Raw genomic sequence first — 23,648 nt, forward strand, 5'->3', positions numbered from 1 at the left:
AAAAAAGCCCTTAACCTTCTTGTGGTTGGGGATTGAAAGTTGAAACTGTCAGGCAAATAGCCACCATCCAGGAGAAATGCTTCTGAATGTTCTTGTGAAAGGTAGCTTTGATTTGACAGTTGCAAGGCTTTGAGAATAGCACTCTGTTTATACAGCACTGTAAATACTTTGAAGTTCTTTGGGCTTTGCTGTACACGCGTGGCTATTTAGGAGAGTATTAAATGTGCACATGTTGGTCGAATGAGGGAGGATTCTGCAGCGGTTGGAATTGCACGCACTTTGTGCTTTTATAAGATCACAACAAGGCAATAGATTAGATAATAGGCCTGATTGTAGAGTTTCTTAATTTCTTGTCAAAATAAAATTTTTACATGTGGCGTTTTGAGATCTTCTAGGTGACCTCCTGTTATTTAACAAATGTCAGTTTTTCATCCCGGCAGCTTTGATACGATCATGTAGCCTCCTGGAGCATGGTGTGCACGCTGTCTTTGCTTGTAGACTTTCTTTGAAGTGCCTTCCTCCTCAGAAGAATCATTGCTGTGCTGACGAGCTGACGTTTAACAGCTAGGAAAGCAGCACGCGGAAGCACCATGCTGGGTCACTAGAGATAGTGATGTGTGTAATGTGCCCAACGTGGGTCTAAAAGCGGAGAAAGGAAAGGTTCAGCACAGCCTCAGTAACCCGCTGTGGTTGTGTGTGCTTCACCCTGCCAACCTGCCTCGTGTTAGAAGGCTGCGGGAGGGCTTGTGCAGGTGAGAGAGCAGCTGGCGGTGTGGCTGTGAAAGAAAACTGATGCTGGAGGGCAGTGATGCTTAGGGGAGCCTTGAGACACTGCTCGTGTGGGATGAGTGGGAGGCCGGGTCACTGGTCAGCCAAGGTTAGATGAAGGAAGGTATGTGGGTTTCCCCCAGCACTCCTGCCAGACCTGGGGTATGGTGTCCCCACCCAGCACACCCAGTAGCTACGGTCCTCTTTGGAGGAGGTCTGTCCTGTGCTGACCCAGCCCAGCCTCAGTTTAGCTTATGAAAACTGACAAGATTGCAGCCTGAGGTGTTATGCCTGAGGACTGTTTCATACCTTTCATTCTAGAAGCTTGGCGAGGGGATGCCAAAATGAAACGAAGAAGCACTTGCTTTTTTTTTTTTCTCTCCTCCATTCTGAGCTGATACGTAACTTATTTCTTCCAAGGTTTCTGCTTAAACATTGTGGTGTTACTACGTATTGAAGAACAAACTCAATGTCTCTTCAGTCCTGTATTCCTATCCATTGTTTTCATTATTATTATTATTATTATTATTTTTCATCCTTACTCTTTCCATGGGTTAGTTTGTGAAGAATGGGCTTCTGGAAAGCTTTGTACAGGTGTTTTGTTTTTTGTTTTTTTTACCTGTGGTTGTTGTTCATGCTGATGTCACCGTTTATGTTTTAGAAAAAATAAACTCAGGGGAGTAGGGGAGATTGCCTCTGGCTGCAATCCTGTTATCTTTTTTGCCCCAAACAGATTTTGACAGGAGGCAAAGCTATGAAGGCAGCCTGTGGACATCTCTGGCATTATCCACCGGACTCCACCACGTAGTGTTGACTGATGCTAGGTCTGTTAACTGCTAACATGATGTAGAAAGCTGCAGAAGCCTGTCATACATTTTGGAAATATTGTTAAAGCATTTCTTGAGAAATCTCTGATTGCTAAAAGCTTTTGATCTTTGTCAGTGTTAACAATAGTAGGAACTCCAGAGCAGACAGGCTGCTGCTCAGGTAAGTGACATTCCACGTAAAGTGCTTAAAACTCCAGCTGTAATGTATGAGTACAGAAACAGCTTTGTTGGTGTAAGTAGAGCTGGTATCGCTCTGGCAGCTATGCTCGGGATGCTGAGGCTGGTGCTAGCGGGATGCTGCAGCATATTATGGCCACAGTGCACCAAGCACCCTGGTGGCATCCCTGCCAACCTGTAGCTGCAAAGTTGGTGAAGCCATGGTGTTAACAACGGGAATTGTTTGCACCATAGTTGTACAGAAGCAGGTAGTTGTAGCTTTGGTGTGTTGGTGTGTTGTGGAACTGTGTCAGAGATTGCAGGGAACTCCAGATGTCTGTGGACAGCTTGAATCTGCTCACCAGTGTCCATTAATATCCGTCTCCCCTGTTACTTTGTGGAGGGAGTTGTGGAAAGAGCTGTATGAAATCAGAAACTATCTGTGAAAGGTGATCATCCTCCTTGTCTTAATAGCACAATGAAGTGTTTTTACAGCACCGAAAGTTTAATGGACATATTATGGACAGCTTTTATGGTTTACTGGACCACTTGCCCACTGCAAAAGATTGTTTTAGAGTAGTTTCTGTAAATACTCAGAGTGAATAACTACTTAAACAGCCTTTACATCAGAGCTGCTGTTATCTTTGTGCTTGTCAGAAGGAAGAGAACAGTCAGTGGGCTGTTGCATTAGGAATATCATAAAACTCTGTTCTCTGAAACTTGTGTTGCTTTGTCAGTGGTGGTTTTGACTGTGCTTTTTTAAGACAGGAGAATGGGAGGTAGAACTTTCTGTGGCTGTCTCTACTTATTTTGAGTGGATCTGGGGGAGACTGGTTCTTTGGAAAACATCCGTGTGGTGGTAGAAATAAGGGGAGGGGGGAAGTGTGGAAGAAAGTACCTGTGTTGTCTTAACCAAGGTGTGTGAATGTGTAGGCAGAGCTAGATCCAGTGGAATGGCACTTAGGATGACCACACATCACATTGCATGGTGTGCTTTTTTCTTATAGTTTCAGGAGGGTTTGTAGCATGGCTGTGAAATCTTACATTAATCTGAGCTACTCAAAGGGACTTACTTTCTTGTAGTGACATAGTCTCCTTTCTTTTTTTTTTTTCCATGAAAATATGCTTGTAGATCATCAAGTATTGATTTTTGTGTGTGCCGCCTATCTTTGCTCAGACCTTTTCTCTGTGCTTCAAGGCATGGAGTTAGTTCTGAGCAGTAATCTGCCCGTGATTTAGAGGTTAATGGAGTGGTGGATTCACAGTACGTGTGTACAACGAAAGTTATTTCATCAGCCTCTTCTGGAAGTTGTAGTGAGCCTTGTCCTGTATTCATGTAGGGAAATGAATTTAGGTGACAGGATTTGGATTCTTTTTTTGATTGACAGTTGCTTTTGTGAAAGACTGTCAGCAAAGTGGCAGTGCTGTGAAGGCTTCTCTGACTCGTGCATAAGAAGTTCTTGGAAGGACCTTAGGTGTGTCATCACTTTTATTGCCAAGACATAAACATGGCAAAGTCCATACTGTTTTAGGGTAGGTTAGGATGCATCTGGAAACTGGTGTCTGGCTGTGAGTTGCTGTTCAGTCAGCTTAGTATTAACAAGTTGGCTTTTGATCTTCGTAGAATCACTGACTATCCTGAGTTGGAAAGGACCCATAAGGAACACTGAATCCAACTCCCAGCTCTGCACAGGACCACTGATCACCATCCAAACCCTGTGTCTGAGAGCTGTGCCAAAGCACTCCCTGAACTCCAGCACTCGTGGCCGTGCCCACTGCCCTGGGCAGCCTGTGCCATGCCCACCACCCTCTAGTGCAGAACCTGTCCCTAATCCCCAGCTACCCCTCCCCTGACACAGCTCCGTGCTATGCCATCTTTATGAAATAATTTGTGAGTCAATTGAATTTGTAGCTTACCCCAGGTAGTGATAGAACTTGCTAGCTTTCCCAGATCAGCAGCTGGTTTGGGGTGGAATATGACTCATGGGCCACCTGAGGTGCTCCTGGTGCAAATAGCCTCTGCAATTCTGGCAGAAGGAACATATGAGTGTATCATCTGAAAGTCTACTGAGTTACGATGCTGGTTGTTTAGAGAATGAGGTTTGCAAACAGTGCTATGGAGAGGGTGTGACAATAGCTTGCCATCTCCTGATTACTTACTTGGACAAGCAGAATTGTAATATGTCCAGCTGACGTGTGTTGGTCATGTGTCTCTAGCCCTGGTGCTTTGTTGGGTACCCGGTGTATTTTCTGCTCTCACTTAAGAAGAAGTGCAGAAGAAATAGGCAGGGGAACAATGTACGAGCGTTTGAACAACCAGCTGAAGCCTATCTGTGCCTGCCTGCTTCGTGCCAACACCAGTGAGCGTGTGGCCACCTGGTTGGCTGAAGCAGGAAGGTTGTCTGCTGAAAATTAATCTAATCTTTTGTAGAGTTAGTTTTCAGCTGGATTACAAGTGCAAATGGTGGCTGGAAGGGATAGACTTGGATATTCTTAGACTGATAGAAGTTATTTCCTTGGCTGCAGCACGTGCTTGGCCTACTGAAGGTAGGGCAGTGTTTTGACAAGCCTATCTTTGACAAGAATGCATCTGGGTCCAGTACTGGTTGTATTACAGGTGTGTGCTTTGTCCTGGGAAAGGGTGAGAACAGCTTTTGCTGAGAGACAGGAGCGATTTCAAGTGTAGTTAAAATTCCCTACTAGGAGCTATATCTAGAAGTATGGACTGGTTTGAGGTATGAAGGGTGTTCTGTGTCCTCACCTCCTCAGTTGTCATGGGGAGATGTGTGCGGTGTTGGAATACTCATGTCGACTGGGCTGTTTGCTTACACATGATCTTTAAGGAGTGTGACAGCTGAATAAAAGCATTGAATAACACTTCCTGCGTCCTCCTTGTTTCCTAGTTGCACTCTTATCAGTGAGGTGTGTAATCAAATACTCTGTTAAACAGCAGCTTATTAAAAAAAAGTAACACGTGCAGTTCAGTTGCAAGCGTGCAGGAAAGGCAGGTGTTAACCAACTGTTAAGGTGTACATGTGTTTGAAAACCAGCAGTAAATCTGGGCTCACCTTTTGCCAGCGTAGATGTTGTCGCACTTAAGTGGTTAAATGAGGGTGGGGGAAATAGGATGTGCACTTCCCAGCCAAACTGTGCGAAAGGAGCGTGTGCGTTCATTCATTGCGTTAACCCATCGCTCCAGTCACATGGGGAGCCCAGTGGTGGATGCACACGTTTCTTCCTGGTGGCAGCAGCTCAGACTGCTGCTGATGCCACTGCTCTCGGTCCCTCCCGAGGCTACAGCTCTTTGCAGAGCAGTCTCTTAACTCCAGCTGCTCTCTCATCTCTTTCCTACTTCACTACCCCAGTTACAATTCAGGGTGCTGGCTCAGCTTGCATTCAAAGTCATCGCTTGTTTTCAATAGCAGCAGGCTTCTAGCCTTTTTCTTTTTCCATGCTGGTTTTGGGCTCTTGCCACCCTTGGTCCAGCACAGATTGACAGCCTCAGAAAGGCTGTGTGGGGAAAAAAAGAGCTGCACTCTTTCTTGTACGCTAAAAGGTTTCTTGCCTTTAATGCTTCGTGTCACAGTAAGGCCATAAGTTTGATACTTTTATCTACTTGGTATGCCTTTTATTTCATCTCCACATTCTCCTCCTCAAAGAGGGAGAAAAGACTGAAGTGCATCAGCGATAGCTACAGCTGATCCTGCTGAAGCAGCCACAGTGCTGTACACCTCCAAGTACCTGGCCACTTGTTGCTGTCAAGCAGTGCAAGCCCTCTTCTGCAGTTTGAGGGCATAAAGGGGGAGTAAACTAGTTTGTGTGGTTTGTTTTTTCTTCTTTTAGCTTCTGTTTGCATCGCAGTAATATGGTGGTTAGTTCACAGAAGATGGTTCATGAGTAAGTTACTGTTAGGTAAGATGAGTATCTATGTCTTATTAGTTACTCAGTAGTGGCTGCTTGTGTGCGTGCTCTCACCTTATTGCTGAGAAGCAAGCTGTCTTACACTGGCCGTGGGCTAAGACTGTGCTGGTGAGCAGCAAAGGGAAGTAAACTAGACTGTGGCGTTACCTTGCAATAAGCTGGCCTGGGTCACCTGAAAGATGGCTCACGTTTGTTCCTCTCATGGTGCTCACTTTTGTAAGGCTTTCTCTGGAGCCTTGCCAAGTTGAACTTGAATGTTTCAAGCAACAGAGCTCCAGCCATTTCTTCTGATAGATTCTGTCCATCGTGATGCGTGCTGGTGTTTGTGCTTTCTCTTTTAAGGGAAAGGGTGAATTTGTTGCTGTGGTGACAGCAGTGTGTCAGTATAGGCACTGACATGGCACTGCCAGCATTGTTGTCTTGGGTGGGGAAAGGGAAGAAGCGATAGGAGCAGGTAATTGGAGTCAGGGATCATTGTGCTGCTGTTGTACATTTTGCTGGATGAAGCAGCTTGTTGCAATAGGTATTTGTTTCAGTTTCTGTCTGCAGGTGTGACTTAGCTAGATAAGGATGGTCTATCACGTTGATGATTTCATTGTTTGATTTGGCTGGATTGAGTGGAGAATGTAGCTCCATTGTTTGGGCCCAGCTTTGTAGTTTGGTTTTGTTGAAGTGTATTACATGGCAAGGCATTGCCTCATTATTAAGGTGAAGCTGCAGTAGATAACAGTTGGAGAACGTCGGAGGGAAGAGGGCACGCAGAGTGTTTCACAGTGCATAACTAACAGCCTCGCAGCAGCTCCTGTGCTCCCGCTGGAGGGATCTGGTCAGCAGAACAGACTGAGGCAGCACAGAAAAAACCCTGGTAGCTCTTTTGGTGTGCAGTCACAGTAATGCAAGGCTGTCTGCTGCTGTAAGCAGGGGGTGCACAGAGGGACTGCGTTGGCTCTGACAGTTTGGATGCCGTCTGGATTCATACTGCTCCTGCAGCCTCTCTGGTTTTCAGAGAGGGTGAAGGAGAAGAAGCTGGCAGGCAGCTAGCTGCTCTTTCTTTACTGACCTCAAATTTACTATTGAGCTGCTCCTCACAATGTTTTCAGGCACTTGTGTTTTCTTTGAGATGTGACTGGGCATTACTGTTGCGGGGTTGTCTCCAGTACTGAAAGTGTGGCTCATCTATTCTTAGCCTATGAACTCCTTTGACCTACAGCCGTAATGCAAAGGGTCCTTTCTGCACTTCTCACGAGCAAACTTTAGGGCTGTCTTACGCAGAAAGGTCTTCATGTGAGTTCCCTTCTCCCCGGGGCATAGCACAGTGACATGAAATAAGGGCTGGTAGAACAGCAGGTTGTGCGTCTTCCTTCTAAAACCTGCCTGGTTCTCCCCGAGATGTGATGGAGCCGTTAGCTGGCTTTACCTGATGCTTCGTGTTTTCATTTATGGCTGGTGTGGATGTGGAGGAGTTTTGTATCAAGCATAGGGGTTTGGCTGGACTCACAGTGAGGGGAAAGTAAGCCTTTGAAGAGCAATGGATGCAGAGAAAAGGGAAGTTGCTCATGTGAGCCTTGTGCCAGCTTCTCGGAGCACAGATGAGCTCATGGGAATCCAGCAAGCTTAAATGTGGGAGTGTTGAAGCAGGTCTGAGCTACCTCCCCTCTGCACATCTTTTTGCAGCAGACTTCTTCAGATGGTTCTAGTCTGACGATGGCGTTTTTGCTTCTGATGAATGTTGCCAGCCTAGGCAAAGGCTCTCCCCATCAGTGATTGAGAGCAAGTTTTGACTCCTCTGCTTCTGGGGCTAGGTGCAGGGAAGGAGGGGGTGGCAGCTGGCTGGGCTGTGTGTTCTTGTTGCTGAAACTCTGCCTCTCTCCTTGTTTTCAGGTGATCATTGCTTGTGAGAGGAGTGGTTTGCACCTCATGGCCTCCACAATGAGTACTGCTGTGTCGTGACGCCAGGGGTCTTGGTAAGCTACTTGAGGGAAAGGGGAGGGCCTTCAATGTTTCCACAAACATGGGTACATCTCTTTTGTCTCCGAAATTGATGTTTGAAGTCGTTTTAAGCCATCCATAGTGCGAGCTGCCTCCAAGTTGGGTGAGGCTACTTTTCACCTGTTCTCACCTCCTCCTTTGAGCTTGCAGTGGCACTGTTGTTGTTGCATCATCAACCAGATCAGGGGAGACTGATCCAGCTGAAAGGAGATTTCTCCTGTTTGCCTTGGGTCGATTCCCTTTCAGATATTCCCCTGATCTGGTCAGGGGAGAGGTGAGAATGAGCAGATAGTCGAACCACCCTGGCATGCCTTCAAGCAATCCTGAAAATACAGCCTCAGATGCAGCTTGCCAAAATACTTTGAAAAGTTGCTTTACCATTCACCATCTGTGACCCTACCTTTAATTTTAAAGCAGTGATAAGGGCTGTACTAGACCAGGCAGAATCCAGCTGTAAAAATGAATTTCTCTAGAGATTTTCCATTACTGGGCCCTAGTTTTCCAGACAGACATATGTTAGAAGTACATTTAGAAAAATCATGAGGCATTCAATTTCACATTATAAAAGATGGCATGTTCCCAGTGTACAGTGTACCATTCTGGTAGATGGGGGATATGTATATAATATAAAATGCAGGGTTAAAGCAAAAGGAGGTTTTTAATTTCCCCTGTGAAGCACTTGTAAGTTTGGTGATGTCAGAAATCTTGTACAGGCAGCGTGGTCATGATTCTGATCTTCAGTGTTTTTCTATTGCACTGGGAATCGGAGATAATTTTGATCTTGCAGTAAAAGGTAACATCATAATGCAAAAATATCGAAAGTGGAAGAAAAGCAGAGGAAGAAGCAACTAGAATACCTAAAGTCCATCACTCAGTCACCCGTATGCTTCTTTTAGATTGAGCTCAGCTCATTTTAAAGCTGTTGTTTTTTTTAAACATGAACTTCACTGTATTTTCAGTCACACCTTCACCTTCTCTAGAATCACTAACTTCTACTGATGCATAAATCTCTTCTGAAAAGCAGAATTAGGTGCTGTTGATAATGCTACAGGTTTGTTTTCAAAACAATTGTAGTAGCAGCTTGTAGTAGAATCTGTATGGAAAGCTGGTACCATTTAGTTACTTAGGAAGATGTTTTCTTTTGTCTTCAGTGTGTACATATTGCCGCAGCTCCAATTACAGCATGATAGTGGTAACAACAGTAATAGAGTAACACAACATTGTTCTCAGAATCAATGGGCTAACCAGTTTAAAGCCCCAGAGGGGCACGTGGATCTTGTGGAGTGTGCAGCTCAGGCTGGAGTTCATCTGATTGTGCCTAGTAAGAGGCAGGACAAATGAGACCGTTACTGCAGAAACATGCCCTGTGTTAATGGGATGTGCAGCACAGCAGAGGTAAGACTATGGAGCAGGTTAATTCCTTCTCTTCGTGAAGGAGGTATACAGCAAAGAGGAGAATTTTTGGAGGTGATGTTCCTCATGGAAGGATCGCAGTGGAGAGAGCTGCCCTGTTAAAATACAGCAATGCAAAATCACTAAGAATTGTAATGGCACAACCTCACAGCAAGATCATTTGGGGAACTGCAGAACTCAATAACACAAGTTTCTGATAACATTCGTTGGCTAAAGGTGGTCATACAGTACCAGAATTTCTTAGTCCTCTCATGTCAACATACAAGCAAGCCAATTTTTTGCTTTTTAAATACAATTCAAGTGGTAGTTTCTCCATAATACATATTCAGCATACTGCCTTTCTGATGAGACTTACTTTGTTTCATCTGATACATACAGAAAGAAACTGCTTCTTCGGTGCTGGGAAGGAATACCAGGAATATTTACATTTGAATAATATTTAACTAGCAATGCTTAATACATTAACAATAAATCTTGGTTAGATTCTAAATTAAGTGGATTTGCATCTGAGTAGATGAGATGAGGAGAAGAGATTCTGTTGAAACATAAACAAGACAGAAATTTGCTCCAAAATAATTTAGCCCAAAGGATGTACACCATAATGTTCAATAGTTTCCTCCTTCAGAATCAGTTTTGTGTGCTGTGTTGCTTGCATCATGAGTGTTTAATTGGTAATAAGCTGAAGAAATGCTTATTTTGTTGTGTGCTCCTTCTTGTTGTTTGTGTATTGGTGTCTCCGTGTTGCTGAGCAAATTTTTAGAGGGACTGCTCTCTAGTGATCTTTTGGCCTTTCTAGTAGGAAATAATGACTAACTAACTTCTCTGGTATTTACAGAGTAATCACGGCATAGCTGGTTGCTTACAGGTGGACAGGAAGGCATTTTATTTTATTTTCCTCCCTCTGTGCAACTCCTAGCACACATCACTGAACATATGTCTAGTTATATTGGACCAAGGAGACAGAAAAGATTTGAGCAGAGTTTATGTTCTTAAGAAATATCAGATTACGGCCATTCACGGGGGATTTCTAGATAGCCAAGTCATGTTGGGGATTTGTAATTTTGGCTTCCTGCTGACTTGCTCTGAGGTGTCTTCATGCTGAGCGCAGAGATGGAATCAAAGCATGCAGGTATGAGAAGCTTCCCTGCTTTATTGTGTCCAGAGCCGTATGCTTTGGATGAGGGGAAGCTGGCCTCGCTGCCTGTAAACTGAACGGCCAACCAGGGCTGCCTCTGTTTGAAATACACAGACAGCTGTGCTGAGCCATCTGAAAGCTCTTCTCCTGCGTCTTCTCAGTAACGGGGAAGGACTGCCATTTACTGCTTCGCATCAGAGACATCTGCTTGGAAAGCTCCTCACCGGATTTCTGTTCTCTTCTTGTGGGATGGTTTTAACAGTGTGCCCTGGAGATGCGAGACTTCCCCTGGGCAGCAGGAGGCACGCGTCTAGAGAATGCTGGAGCTGCAAGAGGGAAGCACCCCGTGCAAAACCAGAGAGGAGCAAAGAGAAAAAAGGCAAGCAGACAGACAGCACTGAGAGAAGCGGGTGGCAGAAAGTGCTACAGAGCTGCCTCTGGCGGCACAGTCCCCAGAGGAACTTGACGAGAGCCCATCTGCGTGCGTGTGAGACTGAGCTCAGGATTTCTGTCAATGCATTCCAGTAACCCCAAAGTGAGGAACTCCCCGTCAGGCAACACACAGAGGTAAGGAAAACAGCCTGCTGGGTTGGTGCATGATGCTGTCCCTGCTCTGCTGTGGTGTTAGCCAGACTGATGCATGTGACTTACTGATCTTCCTCTGCGCTCTTGTCGGGCAGCTGTGCGGTGCCAACGTGCCTCCGTGTTTGCCAGGCTCAGAGTGAACTGAAAGAGCTCTAAGCCCATGAAGTTTGGATTCTGTGCTCCTCATGGCCTCCTCCTTTCCAGCAGGTGTCTAAATAGGTTGTAGGAGAGCGATCATGCTGTTTCTATCTGTGTTCTTCCCTCCACCCCCTTCTAATTATCTGTTTTCCCTAGGGGTGGTTGGACAGCGGGAGGTCTCTCTGCCTGTATTTTCACACAAAATGCTTCCTTCTTATTATGTGCCTGAACTGAATGGCCTGGAGAACTGATCAGCTGTGCGCTGAGGTCCTCTGTATCGTTCACCTGCTGGTGCAGCAGGTCAGCATCTCTCCTCTGCTAATTTGGAAGGGAAAAATATGGAAGTGAAGCAGCGTCCAGGGACTTGCAGTGGTCTGATTGACAGCATTCTCAAGTTTGATTATTTACTCCTAGAGGTCATGTGGAGCTTAACAGTAACTCAGAGGGAATACCTCTAATTCAGATATCTGTCCAAAGGAAGAAATAGCATGTGCGAGTCCCTCGGTGGGGATGCTAGCGAGCACTGCCTGTTGGAAGTGGCACTGATGTTAAGAAAACCAAATGCAGTAGGAATGGAGTAACTAGAGGCAGAGGAGGAAAGGATGACTGATACATGGATAAAACCCAGAGGATCAAAATATTTTTAGGATGCAATTGACTGAATGGAGGAGGGGAGGAGAAGACTCTGAATATCCTTTGGCAAATGAAAGAAGCTTCATCTGCCTTATTTCAAAGGAGTGTGCAGGGAGATAGTATACTTCTCTTTCTTTATTCAGAAGCAGGTTGTAGCTGGTTTAATTGTTTTCACGGTCAGAGATTTGTGTTTTCCTGGCAGCTCGCCCCAATGTATGATGAATGCTGCAGTAATGCTGGGTTTTCCTTGTGCTCCCTGTAGAACTGGATAGGGAGGTGCGTGGCGGGGGGGGATCTGCTCAGATCAAGGCTACGCTGTGTAATTTGGGTCTGGGAGAGCAGTGAGGTGAACTTTATTGTGCTGTGTTTGTTTACTCTGAGCTGGTCTTGGTGTGAGGCGCTTCTCTGTGCACATAGAAACCGTTGTCTTTATTGACAGAAGCCCCAGAGGTAGGTCCTCATGTGACAACAGTTCCTGGGATCTGGCAGGTCTGTAGCTCTCTTTAGTGTCTTCTTGAGCAACGAGATCCCATCTTGGATAATAACCCTTTCAGGGCATGTTCAGAAAACCACCTGGATGACTCTAAGCTTGCAGGCATTTCTTATTTGTCAGCAGTTGTCTTTAGCTTGCAAAGATTGCAGTGGTTGTTTCTGCTTTCTGTTCCCACAGGGTTGAATGAATCCATGGAGTGATTTGTCACTTTCTTTTTATTTTTTTTAATTTTTTTCCTTTTTTTCTTCTGCCCCCAGTAGCCCCAAATCAAAGCAGGAGGTGATGGTCCGTCCCCCTACAGTGATGTCCCCGTCTGGCAACCCCCAGCTGGATTCCAAGTTTTCCAACCAGGGCAAACAAGGGGGCTCGACCAGCCAATCCCAGCCCTCTCCCTGTGACCCCAAAAGTGGAGGTCATCCCCCGAAAGTGCTCCCTGGCCCAGGTGGGAGCATGGGGCTGAAGAATGGGGCTGGAAATGGTGCCAAGGGGAAGGGAAAGAGAGAGAGAAGCATTTCAGCAGATTCCTTTGAACAGAGGGAAGCTGGGACTCCTAATGACGACCCTGAAATCAAAGGTATGTTTGCTAGGATATGTGCACAACTACAGACAATTGGTGTGCGTCGTCTGTGAGATGGAGAATTGCTATGCGTGTGGTTCCAGCCAAAGATGTCTAAAGGTCTTGAGAACAAGTAAAGAGGGGATGCCATAGCTGACATCAATAAGCATGTCCTCTTGTTCATGTTAAGTTGAAGTGCAGACTCAACTCTGGTAGGAAAGTTCCTTTGTAACTCTGAAACTCCCCCGAGGATTTGAAAGTACAAATACAACCTGTTGGTTTCCTTCTGGCCTTTGGCCTTCCAGGAACTGCTCTGTTGTAACTGGGGATTTGAACAATATGCAAGCTTGTTTTGTCAACACAGATACATAACCTGTAGCACCCTGACTGGTAACACAAATCAGAGAGTTGAGATTTCTGCATTCTGTTCCTGACTTCAGTGTTGCCGTTGTAAGGTGGTGTGAAAATAGACAAGATGGCCATTTGTCCATCTTTCGTTTATTTCATCTGTTTGCTAGGTATCCTGGCTAAGGTGACTGGAGGAGGAGGGAAAAGCAGAGTTTGTCGCAGTGTTCTCCTTGAATGCAGGCATTTTTATATTTGCACATTTTAGTGTGTAGTCTTCCTGCTGTTCTCTGTGGCCATTAGAGAATGCAAAGAGATCAGCTCTGGGAACTGCCACTTGTCTTAGAATGTGACAAGGCGAGCTTTCCCCAGCAGTATCTCTAGGGCAGCGTGGCATTAAAGGGAAGGGGCATGGTGTAATAAATGAATTGCCTTTATTAGTGCTTGGTGGATAAGCAGGAAACTTCAGAGGAAGTTAAACTCTGTCAGTTTGCAAATATGAACCAGAAATGGTTTCAGGAGAGGTGCCAAGATGTGATTTCTCCTCTTTTCTTCTTTCCTCCTTCCAGACTGCAATTCTGCTGATCATGTGAAGTCCCAGGATTCTCAGCACACACCGCACTCCATGACACCTTCAAATGCTTCAGCCCCAAGGTCTTCCACACCTTCCCATGGCCTGACTGCTGCTTTGGAGCCAGCAAGTGGGCAAAAGACTCCATCCAAAGTGGTTTATGTCTTTTCTACTGAGATGGCCAACAAGTAGGTAGATGCTTGAATGTCTTCAGGGAAAGGGGCTTATATTTTTATTCCCTTTTCATGAAACTCTCAGGTGCCCTTTCTCTATCATGTATGTTTTCGTAGCAAAAAGGCAATGCTAAGTGTTTTGACGGTGCTTCCCCGGTTGGCGTGGGGAAGAGGCCCCGTGCTCTCTGAGAAGTGATGGTATATTCCTATGGGGTGCATTTTTGGCAGATGTCAATAAGATATTGATTTGCAATCCACACAGCAAGTATAAGCTGGAGTGACTTAAACCTAGATGTGACCCCTAAGAGTTGTTGAGTTTGTAGATGTAAGTATTTTCCTTTTGCTGCTTTTCTGGTATCAAATATGTGTGGTTAAGTCTTTTATCCTTCTGCCAGCTGAAAGGTGAAGGATGCTAGTTAGGAAAGTTTGATTCTTAGCTTCAACTGGATATGTATGTCTGTCTGTCTATCTTTGCAGGGCTGCAGAAGCCGTGCTGAAGGGACAGGTGGAAACCATTGTGTCCTTTCATATCCAGAACATCTCAAACAGCAAGGTGGAACGAAACACTGTACCCTTGGTAGGGAGCTGCCTGCAAGTGGGTGGGAAGGGAAATGTTAAGTGTGCTTGTGCATGTGTGATTCGGAGAGATGGGTGATTGTTTATGCTTTGAAATAAGTTTTAGGATGGAAAAGAGAGAGGTGGTTGTTCTGCAAATAAATGTCTTGAATTATCCAAAGGAAAGTTTGTCTTGGAATATTTGGGTAGTGTATTTCCAACCCACTGATCATGCAGAGCTAATGCAGAAGGAAGGTGTACCTGCTGAAATGCTTGAGCAAAAACATTTGGGTTTTTTTGTTGTTTTGTTTTTTACGGCCAAGATGCTGCTCTGTAAATGCCTTTTATAAGGATGCTACCCTTCCTTGCAGAGCATGGGCTGGTGAGGTTAAGACAGGACATTGTTATTGGCACCTCTGCTTATGTGGCACAGCTGTAAGAAGAGAGTGATGGCATGTGACTTTCTTTTTCAGAACCCCCAGATCAATGCACTTCGGACTGAACCCAAACCCCTGCCGCAGCCACAGCCCCCTACAGCCCAGGACCAGAACCCTCCTCAGAACGCCAAAATGCAGCCGACTCCACCTGTGTCAGCACCAGTATCCAAATCCACTGGTCCCCCGTGTCCCATAGACCAGGACAGCCCCAGTGTGGAAAGCAAAGTGATGTCTGTGGGCAGCCCTGCCAGCTCGACCCCGCTGCAGACAGAAGGATTTGGGCAGAGTTCAACCCCCAATAATCGAGCAGTTAGCCCTGTTTCCCAAGGTAGCAATAGCTCTGCTGCAGACCCCAAAGGTCCCCCCCAGCAGGTGTCTGGTGGGGACCCATCCAGTTTGGGTGAGAATCCAGATGGACTGTCGCAGGAGCAGCTGGAACATCGAGAGCGCTCATTGCAGACCCTGAGAGACATACAGCGCATGCTCTTCCCTGATGAGAAGGAGTTTGCTGGAGGGCAAAGCGGAGGGCCACCTCCAAATTCTGGGGTGATGGATGGGCCCCAAAAGAAACCTGAAGGGCCAATACAGGCCATGATGGCGCAATCCCAAAGTTTAGGCAAAGGGTCAGGGTCTCGGACAGACGGAGGGGCTCCGTTTGGCCCTCAAGGACACAGGGACATGCCCTTTTCCCCAGATGAAATGGGGCCACCACCAATGAACTCCCAGTCGGGACCTATAGGCCCAGACCACCTGGACCACATGACTCCTGAGCAGGTGGCCTGGCTCAAGCTGCAGCAGGAGTTCTACGAGGAGAAGAGAAGAAAACAAGAGCAGGTTGTTGTGCAGCAGTGTTCCCTGCAGGACATGATGGTCCATCAGCACGGGCCTCGTGGGGTTGTCCGAGGCCCCCCTCCTCCCTACCAGATGACCCCTGGGGAAGGCTGGGGACCTGGGGGTCCAGAGCCCTTCCCCGAAGGCATGAACATGTCACACTCTCTGCCCCCCAGGGGCATGGCCCCTCATCCTAACATGCCTGGGAGCCAGATGCGCCTGCCTGGTTTTGCGGGAATGATGAACCCTGACATGGAGGGCCCCAACGTCCCAAATCCTGCCTCTCGGCCGGGGCTTTCAGGAGTCAATTGGCCAGACGATGTGCCAAAAATCCCAGATGGCCGAAACTTCCCTCCTGGCCAGGGTGTCTTCAGTGGCCCTGGCCGAGGGGAGCGGTTCCCCAACCCGCAAGGCCTGCCGGAAGAGATCTATCAGCAGCAGCTGGCTGAGAAGCAGATGGGCCTCCCTCCTGGCCTCAACATGGAAGGCATCAGGCCTGGCATGGAGATCAACAGAATGATTGCCTCCCAGAGACACATGGAGCCTGGGAATAACCCCATCTTCCCTCGCATGCCAGTGGAAGGGCCGATGAGCCCCTCCAGGGGGGACTTCCCAAAAGGAATGCCCCCCCAAATGGGCTCTGGCAGGGAGCTGGAGTTTGGGATGGGCCCTGGTGGCATGAAGGGGGACATGGGCATGAATGTCAGCATGGGCTCCAATCCACCCCTGGTACCTCAGAAGCTGAGGGAGGCGGGAGTCGGACCGGAAGAGATGATGAAACTGCGACCGGGTGTCTCGGAGATGCTCTCCTCTCAGCAGAAGATGGTGCCGCTGCCGTTTGGGGAGCACCCGCAACAGGAGTATGGCATGGGTCCCAGGCCTTTCCTTCCCATGTCTCAGGGCCCGGCAGTTGGTCTCCGAAACCTCAGAGAACAGATAGGGCCTGACCAAAGGACTAACAACCGGCTCAGCCACATGCCGCCACTACCTCTCAATCCCACCAGTAACCCTAATAGCCTCAACACTGCTCCCCCTGCGCAGCGCAGCCTGGGCCGCAAGCCCTTGGATATCTCCGCAGCCGGTCAGGTGCATTCTCCAGGAATCAATCCTCTGAAGTCTCCCACCATGCGCCAGGTCCAATCTCCCATGATGGGGTCTCCCTCGGGGAACCTCAAGTCTCCTCAGACGCCCTCCCAGCTGGCAGGAATGCTCGCAGGCCCCACCGCCGCAGCTGCCGCTGCTTCCATCAAGTCCCCCCCGGTCTTGGGGTCTGCTGCTGCTTCTCCTGTCCACCTCAAGTCACCGTCTCTCCCTGCACCTTCTCCAGGATGGACTTCGTCTCCAAAGCCTCCTTTGCAGAGCCCTGGCATCCCCCCGAATCACAAGGCGTCTCTCACCATGTCTTCTCCAGCCATGCTGGGGAACGTGGAGTCGGGTGAGTGTTGCCTTTTCCAGTCCGGCCCGGCTCTTTGGCTTCGATGGGTTATCCAGAGGTTTGGAGAGGGCTCTCGCATGGGTGTCAGGGTGAGGGATGGTCCTTGGGAGGACAGTGGAGTGAAAGGGTACTCTTCAGTGTCTCTGGGCTGTTGGTGGCATGCCATCCACAACCTTGCAGAGGAGCAGGCTGTACCCTCCATCCAGGCTCGAGGCGCGGAAGCTTTCCAGCCTGGAGAGATCTTGCTGAGAGCCGGCCAGAGGCTGGGAGAGGCTTGCCCACGTTGCCCTCTAGTGCTGCCGTGGGTAACAGCGCTGCAGAGGCTCAGCTGGGACGTGGCTGGTGAGACTGGAATCTCCAGCAGCAGTGGTGGCAGGCAGGGCGACCTCTTACATCACTGAGCAGGGCTGCCGGCTATGTCTCCGGGCCGTCGAGTGTGTGGTAGGGGAGCCTGGCTGTTGGTGTCTGCCCAGCACGAGCTGGAGCTCCTGCAAGTCGGAACCAAATGCTTCAGTCTGTGCCTGAAGGATGCTTTTATATCTAATACTTTCAAAGTGGAAATGTTCTGGCACTGCGGGATTTTTGTCTTCTCTGTTCTGTCTTCCCTCTTCTGGGGTGGGCTGAAAACGTGCAGTGAATTTTGAGGGGTGGTATGACTTTGATTTAGCGTCTTTCCTTCAGACGTGTTCCGAGGGGTATGGAATTCATTGCTGAAGAACAAAGGAGGCTGGAAGTGCAGATATTTCTAATATTGGGAGAGCAAAGGATTATGTTAAGCGAATAGGTACTGGAATGAGCAGTAAACATACATACATGTGTAAAATTAAAAGTGAAATTTAAAGGAGTTTTGTTTGCAGCTGCTAATATATCTTGTCAGAAATCTGCCTGTGTTTCTCAGCATAATATCTGCTACATCTCTTCATTGCACTGTCTTTTGTGCTTGTTAGATGCCTCCTAAAGAAAAAAAAGTGTTCCTGCACTCGGTGGGTGCAGGAACAATTAATTGACCCTGTATTTAGTTTGGATTTTTGTTACTAGATCTGGTACATACATTGTCTTTAGTGCATGGAAGTCAAATTGTAGGATTTGCAGACAAGATCGTTCTTGTGGATCTGTTCAGACTCAGGATAGTTACAGTACAATCTAGGATAATAAATGTTAGCCATCTTGACTGACTGATAGGCTTATTTTTCTGGTTACCTTGCACAGGCATCGACTGCAGTAGTCAGATGGTCTCCTATAATAAAAAAGCTTTCTAGTTTTTGAGCTCTCCAGAAGAAGAAACCGTGAAAAGATTTAAAAAAATTTTTTTTCCTCCTCTTTTCCTAAGGTGGTCCACCTCCTTCCACCGTCAGCCAGCCTGCTCCTGTGACTCTCCCTGGAAATCTTCCCTCTAGCAGTCCTTACACAATGCCTCCAGAACCGACCCTCTCCCAAAATCCTCTCTCCATTATGATGTCCAGGATGTCCAAATTTGCCATGCCCAGCTCAACACCGCTCTATCACGATGCCATCAAAACTGTGGCCAGTTCAGATGATGACTCCCCACCTGCACGCTCCCCAAACTTGCCTCCTATGAACAGTGTACCAGGTAAGAAATTCAAGGGAACATAAGCCCAAGCTATCAGGCAGTATAGTGGGGATTTTTATGGAAGTTTCATCAGATGAAGATGGTGAGGGGGAAAACCTTGAAGGATGTATAGCCATGGGTTGTTTTCAGGGAAGACAGTTGCAGTTCTCTGAAGTGGAGAGATGGAAGTTCTCTTTGCAACCAGTTTTTCTGACTGGAAAGTGTCTTTTCTTTGTAAAGCATCTAATCTAGGAAACTGTTTATGCATAAGAGAGATTTCAACACAGGTTGAGTGAAATTACTTGTGTGAGTGAAAGCTGCTCATGGGGGTAATTGTCAGACCTACAGTGTACTATCTAGAGAGAAGTCTTCTTCCTTTGTCTTCTTCAGGCACTGTCATAAAAGCTTCACAGAATTGTTTTATTGTTGACACTGAATCTTCCGGTCTTTTCTCCTCCACTATGTTTAACGTATTGCCTTTGTTACAGAATAGAATGTTAAAGCAGTTTCTCAAAATTTACTTATACTTGGTGTGCATGTAATGATAACCTCAGCCAGAATTGAGGGAACTGTCCTGGTCTCTACTTGAGAGGGTGGGGGGAAGGCAAAATAAAATGCTGTTCTTTTGGGCTTTCTCATGGATCAGCATGTTTATATGATAAATCCAATTTCTGCTGACACTTCAGTGATGATAGGTACGAGTTTATTAAATACAAAAGTAGCTTGTAGCCCCTCCACCCAGTTGAATTAATACAGTTGAAAGAGAGGATGACTGGATGTTTGAAGAGAGTGGCAATTAGTAATGAATTCTTGATGAGTTTACCTGTAGCTATGCTATTTGTTTCACACAGTAGTAATGAGAATTGCTAAATATACTTGAGAAAGCTGGCTTACCTGAGTCAGTTTGATGATAGCTCACTGATCTCCACTGTCTAGGCTTTGCAAGCATTATCTCATTCATCTCTTCTCAGGTTTTGAAAGGAGGTTGTCACCTCCTGGTGGACAAATGTCCATATCTTGGTAATCTGCCACAGACATGTTTGTCACCAACTGCCTGAGCTAGAGTGCCAGGAAAGTAGTAAAGGTACAAGTTGGATTGAGAGGCTACTTACAGAGCAGGCTTTAATTCCTTTTTGATAGAGCAGAGACTAACTTAGATAAACTGCTGTGCAAGTGCCATCAATTTTCTGGTTAAAATATCACTCTCCAGAGCCACTACTGATGCTTTTTTTACTAGCAGTGTTATTTTTTTTTTTTTTAATTCTTTTTCGTGTGTGTGTTTGGACTTGGTAACCATGCAGAAAGCTCTCTGGTATCTTTGATGTTTGTTAACTGTTGGTTGTTATCTAAATCCGATTCCTTATTTCTTCCCTAGGAATGGGCATTAATTCTCAGAATCCTCGAATTTCAGGTCCAAACCCAGTGGGTCCAATGCCAACCCTTAGCCCCATGGGAATGACCCAACCTCTTTCCCATAACAACCAGATGCCCTCTCCAAATGCTATGGGACCCAATATACCTCCTCACGGGGTCCCCGTGGGACCCGGCCTGATGTCACACAACCCGATGATGGGGCACGGTTCCCAAGAGTCTCCAATGGTACCTCAAGGACGCCTGGGCTTCCCACAGGGTTTCCCTCCTGTACAGTCTCCTCCACAGCAGGTGCCGTTCCCACACAATGGGCCCAGCGGTGGACAAGGCAACTTCCCAGCGGGAATGGGTTTCCATGGAGAAGGACCTCTGGGGCGTCCCACCAACCTGCCCCAAAGTTCGACAGATCCAGCACTTTGCAAGACTGGAGGCCCTGGTGGTCCAGACTCCTTCACTGTTCTTGGAAACAATATGCCTTCGGTTTTCACTGACCCAGAGCTGCAGGAGGTGATCCGTCCCGGAGCCACGGGAATACCCGAGTTTGACCTGTCCCGGATTATCCCATCGGAGAAGCCCAGCCAGACACTACAGTATTTCCCTCGCGGAGAGGTGCCAGGCCGCAAGCAACCGCAGGGCCCCGGGCCTGGGTTCTCCCACATGCAGGGAATGATTGGAGAGCAGACCCCGCGGATGGGACTAACATTGCCTGGCATGGGGGGCCCCGGGCCAGTGGGAACTCCAGATATCCCCCTTGGGACGGCTCCGTCCATGCCGGGTCACAACCCGATGAGACCGCCAGCCTTTCTGCAGCAAGGCATGATGGGGCCGCACCATCGCATGATGTCACCAGCACAAACAGCAATGCCTGGCCAGCCTGCGCTAATGAGCAACCCTGTGGCTGCCGTGGGCATGATCCCAGGCAAGGACCGAGCCCCCGCCGGGCTGTATAGCCACCCGGGCCCTGTGGGGTCACCTGGGATGATGATGTCAATGCAGGGCATGATGGGACCCCAACAAAACATCATGATTCCCCCTCAGATGAGGCCCCGAGGTATGGCTGCTGATGTTGGCATGGGAGGATTTAGCCAAGGCCCTGGAAACCCAGGGAACATGATGTTTTAAGCTGCTACCGTAAGACTGGATGTTCCGATCCTTGTCAAGATGAGATTCCAAGTCCTGAGGGCTTTTTTGGGAGCTTCAGGAGTACAGTTTGGCCATGCAATAGGTGAAAAGAGACCAGAGAACACTTTGGGAAATCTCGAATGTATGGAATTACCTGAAAAAAAAAAAAAATTAATTTCATTTTTAACTAGGTTGGTTTTTTTTTTTTTAAGTATTTATTTTTTAAAAATTATTTTTGTGGACTTGGGTATCCCGTGATGGCACCTGCTTTGAGAATCTGTAGCTGTATTTTGAGAATTGCCATTTGTCACAAGTTGCACCATTCTCTGTATGTTTACGTCCTTTGGACTGGCTTCTCCCAGGACTCTCAGTTATTTTTTTGTTTTTGTTTTTGTTTTTTTTTGTGTACTGTACTATATTGTAAAAGGGATTTTAGCAGAGACTTTAGTCTTTGGGGTGAGAGGAGAATGGGATTCTAGGCTGTTTACTTTAGGTGGAGAATCCATCTTCAGAACTTCGGACTATTTTCCTTCAACTCCAATGTATAGAAAAACCAAACTACGACCTCAGAGCAGAGTATTAATGAAAAGCACAAAAAGGAACTTAAGTTCAGTGAGGGGAATCTTTTAAAAGAAATAAATAATAAGTTAAGGACATATTTTTCAAATTATGGCGTGCTGTCCAGCACCTTCTGTCTCTCCCTCCCACTCTTTATTAAATAGGCTTCTCTCTCTCCGTCCCCCTTCTATCTCCTCCTATGGCAGCTGCAATACATTGTGTTATTTTGGGGGGTAAATCTAGGTGCGCCTCTCCTCACGTGGGGACTCTTCCCACTTCTAGGAAGGGGCTGGACTTGGACACTGTTACATTCTACAGTAGTCTCTCTCACTGTTTCCTATTCTCCTTTTCTTAGAAACCCCAAGTGATTTTATTAATGTGGGAGTGGAACAGACACTAAAAGTTATCCAGAATTTTTTTTGTGGTTATTTTTTTTTTCCTCCCCAGCGTAAAACGTTCTGTGTAACCTCCATTAAATTTGGTACAAAACCACTCGCCAGGGCTGTGGTGTCAGAAAAATAAAATATATTGTTTCTTACAAAGATGAACTGTCTTTTTTATCCAATCCAGTTGTTTCCTATGTACATCAAATGGCTGGCAAGATGACTATTTGCTCTTTCCTGTGATCACAGACAGTCTGGTGGTTAGGTGGGGCAAGCTCTGGCAGCTCATAAAAATCAGGTCTGTAGGAGCCACGTGCTCTTTGCAAGGTGCTTCTGTTTGCTTACTTTTGAATGGAGTTTGGTTTTCTTTGGAGTGAGGCCTTATTTCTGAATGCCCTAGGGATGATGGTTACGATCTTTCCTTACTGGCAGTCAAAGATAATGCCTGTTGTTTCTATTGCTTTCTCTTGGCAAGTGCTTGCAACTCTACAAGGTAGGTGGTTTCATTTTTCCCAGAGCAGCAAAGTCCACCTGCTGAGCACTGGAGTCTTAATGCTGTGCTGGGTGCCTGGGCTGTGTCCCCTTGCCCCCTTTGCCCCCCAGGGGGCTTTGGATTGGGTAGCATCTCTGACTTCTGTCGCTCAGAGGTTGAGATAGCAGGGAGTGGATGAACTTAAATAACAAAGGTGAGAAAGAAGTTATCAGTGAGCAGATTTTTATCAAGATGGCCCTGCTGGGTAAATTACTGCTTTGCTGCAGTTGTCATCGATTGCTTCCTAATCCTTGTCTTTTCATGCTTGCCTTCTGAGTTTCAGTGAGCAGGTTTTTGGGTTTTGTCTATGAGAAGTAAAGGGCTGGATGCTAAACCATGGTCTGTGAGTTGGGCCCCACTGCTGGAGAAAACTGGGATATATCAGATCTGTCGGGAAGGGAGGAGGTGCTCTCTGCTTGCCCTAGCACTGTATATGGAACATGTAGTCTCTTCCTCTCACTTGTCCTTATTTGAAATTATTTAAATTAGTAGTTTCCTCAAAAAGTTGTCAATTCATATGAAACTTCACATGAGAATGAGCATCTTTAATATGCTTGTGTCTGAGGGTTTGTGAAAGTTGGCTGATGTTTAAAGGATGGAAAAAGAGTTTCTGTCCACGGCTGTTTTACCAAAGTTTAATTGCTAGTGTTACAAAATGAATGAACCCACGCACATCGGGAGGCACACAGTCTTCAAAGCATTGTGTTGGCTGTTCCAAATTCACCTTTGTGCTGTCATGCAAATTTGAAATGATTTTGGGTGAGAATTACTCTTCTGACAACGTGTGGGATGTGTGTTGTGGTGCTTCCCTCTAACAAGACAAGTAGCGTGCCTGAAGCATGGGCTTGTCAGATTTCAGACAGCTGACAATGACATAGTAAGTGTTATTCCTGTACAGTGGAGTTACCTTTTCTCTAAATGGTTGCACAGTTCCTTTTTCAGGATCTTGGAAATTGTCACAGTGCAACTTTTATAAACATTTCTGCTGCTGCCATGTTTGACTGTTTTACCATGTTGAACAAGGCAAACTCGACTGTCATGGTAATAAGCAGTTGTTTTTTTTTTTTGTTTTTTTAATACGTCTTCCCCATTCCTTCCTATACACGTTGAGATATTCTGAGTAGCAAAGGATATGAAATGACTGCATCAAA

The 23,648-nt window shown here is 46.7% G+C and overlaps 2 protein-coding genes across 3 annotated transcripts in view; one reads left to right on the plus strand and one right to left on the minus strand.

Moving 5' to 3' along the window:
• Nucleotides 1-1,319, minus strand: part of LOC104913804 (lysophosphatidic acid phosphatase type 6-like) — a 3,260-nt gene extending 1,941 nt beyond the window's left edge. Inside the window, exon 1 of the mRNA XM_019611938.1 lies at nt 1,311-1,319. Within this exon, the coding sequence (XP_019467483.1) occupies nt 1,311-1,319 (9 nt within the window). The remainder of the gene's footprint in view (nt 1-1,310) is intronic.
• Nucleotides 7-22,130, plus strand: BCL9 (BCL9 transcription coactivator). 2 transcript variants are annotated; one of them, XM_010721534.2, is made up of 8 exons: nt 7-7,636; nt 10,472-10,776; nt 12,316-12,632; nt 13,529-13,718; nt 14,181-14,280; nt 14,732-16,961; nt 18,292-18,552; nt 19,943-22,130. In XM_010721534.2, exons 2-8 carry the CDS (start codon nt 10,724-10,726, stop codon nt 21,022-21,024), a joined length of 4,233 nt encoding a protein of 1,410 aa, XP_010719836.1. In that variant the 5' UTR covers nt 7-7,636; nt 10,472-10,723; the 3' UTR covers nt 21,025-22,130. The 2 variants fall into 2 exon arrangements, with proteins under 2 accessions (XP_010719836.1, XP_010719826.1); XM_010721524.3 differs by having other exon boundaries at nt 19,907-22,129.
• Nucleotides 22,131-23,648: the final 1,518 nt, after the last annotated feature.

This window comes from Meleagris gallopavo, chromosome 1 (assembly GCF_000146605.3).
Source record: "Meleagris gallopavo isolate NT-WF06-2002-E0010 breed Aviagen turkey brand Nicholas breeding stock chromosome 1, Turkey_5.1, whole genome shotgun sequence".
Lineage (NCBI taxonomy): Eukaryota > Metazoa > Chordata > Aves > Galliformes > Phasianidae > Meleagris > Meleagris gallopavo.

Coding starts and splice junctions, on each gene's coding strand:
- BCL9 (XM_010721524.3), top strand. CDS start 10,724: ATGCATTCCAGTAACCCCAAAGTGAGGAACTCCCCGTCAGGCAACACA. Junction 12,633..13,528: donor TGACGACCCTGAAATCAAAG/GTATGTTTGCTA, acceptor TCCTCCTTCCAG/ACTGCAATTCTGCTGATCAT. Junction 18,553..19,906: donor TCCTATGAACAGTGTACCAG/GTAAGAAATTCA, acceptor TTTCTTCCCTAG/GAATGGGCATTAATTCTCAG.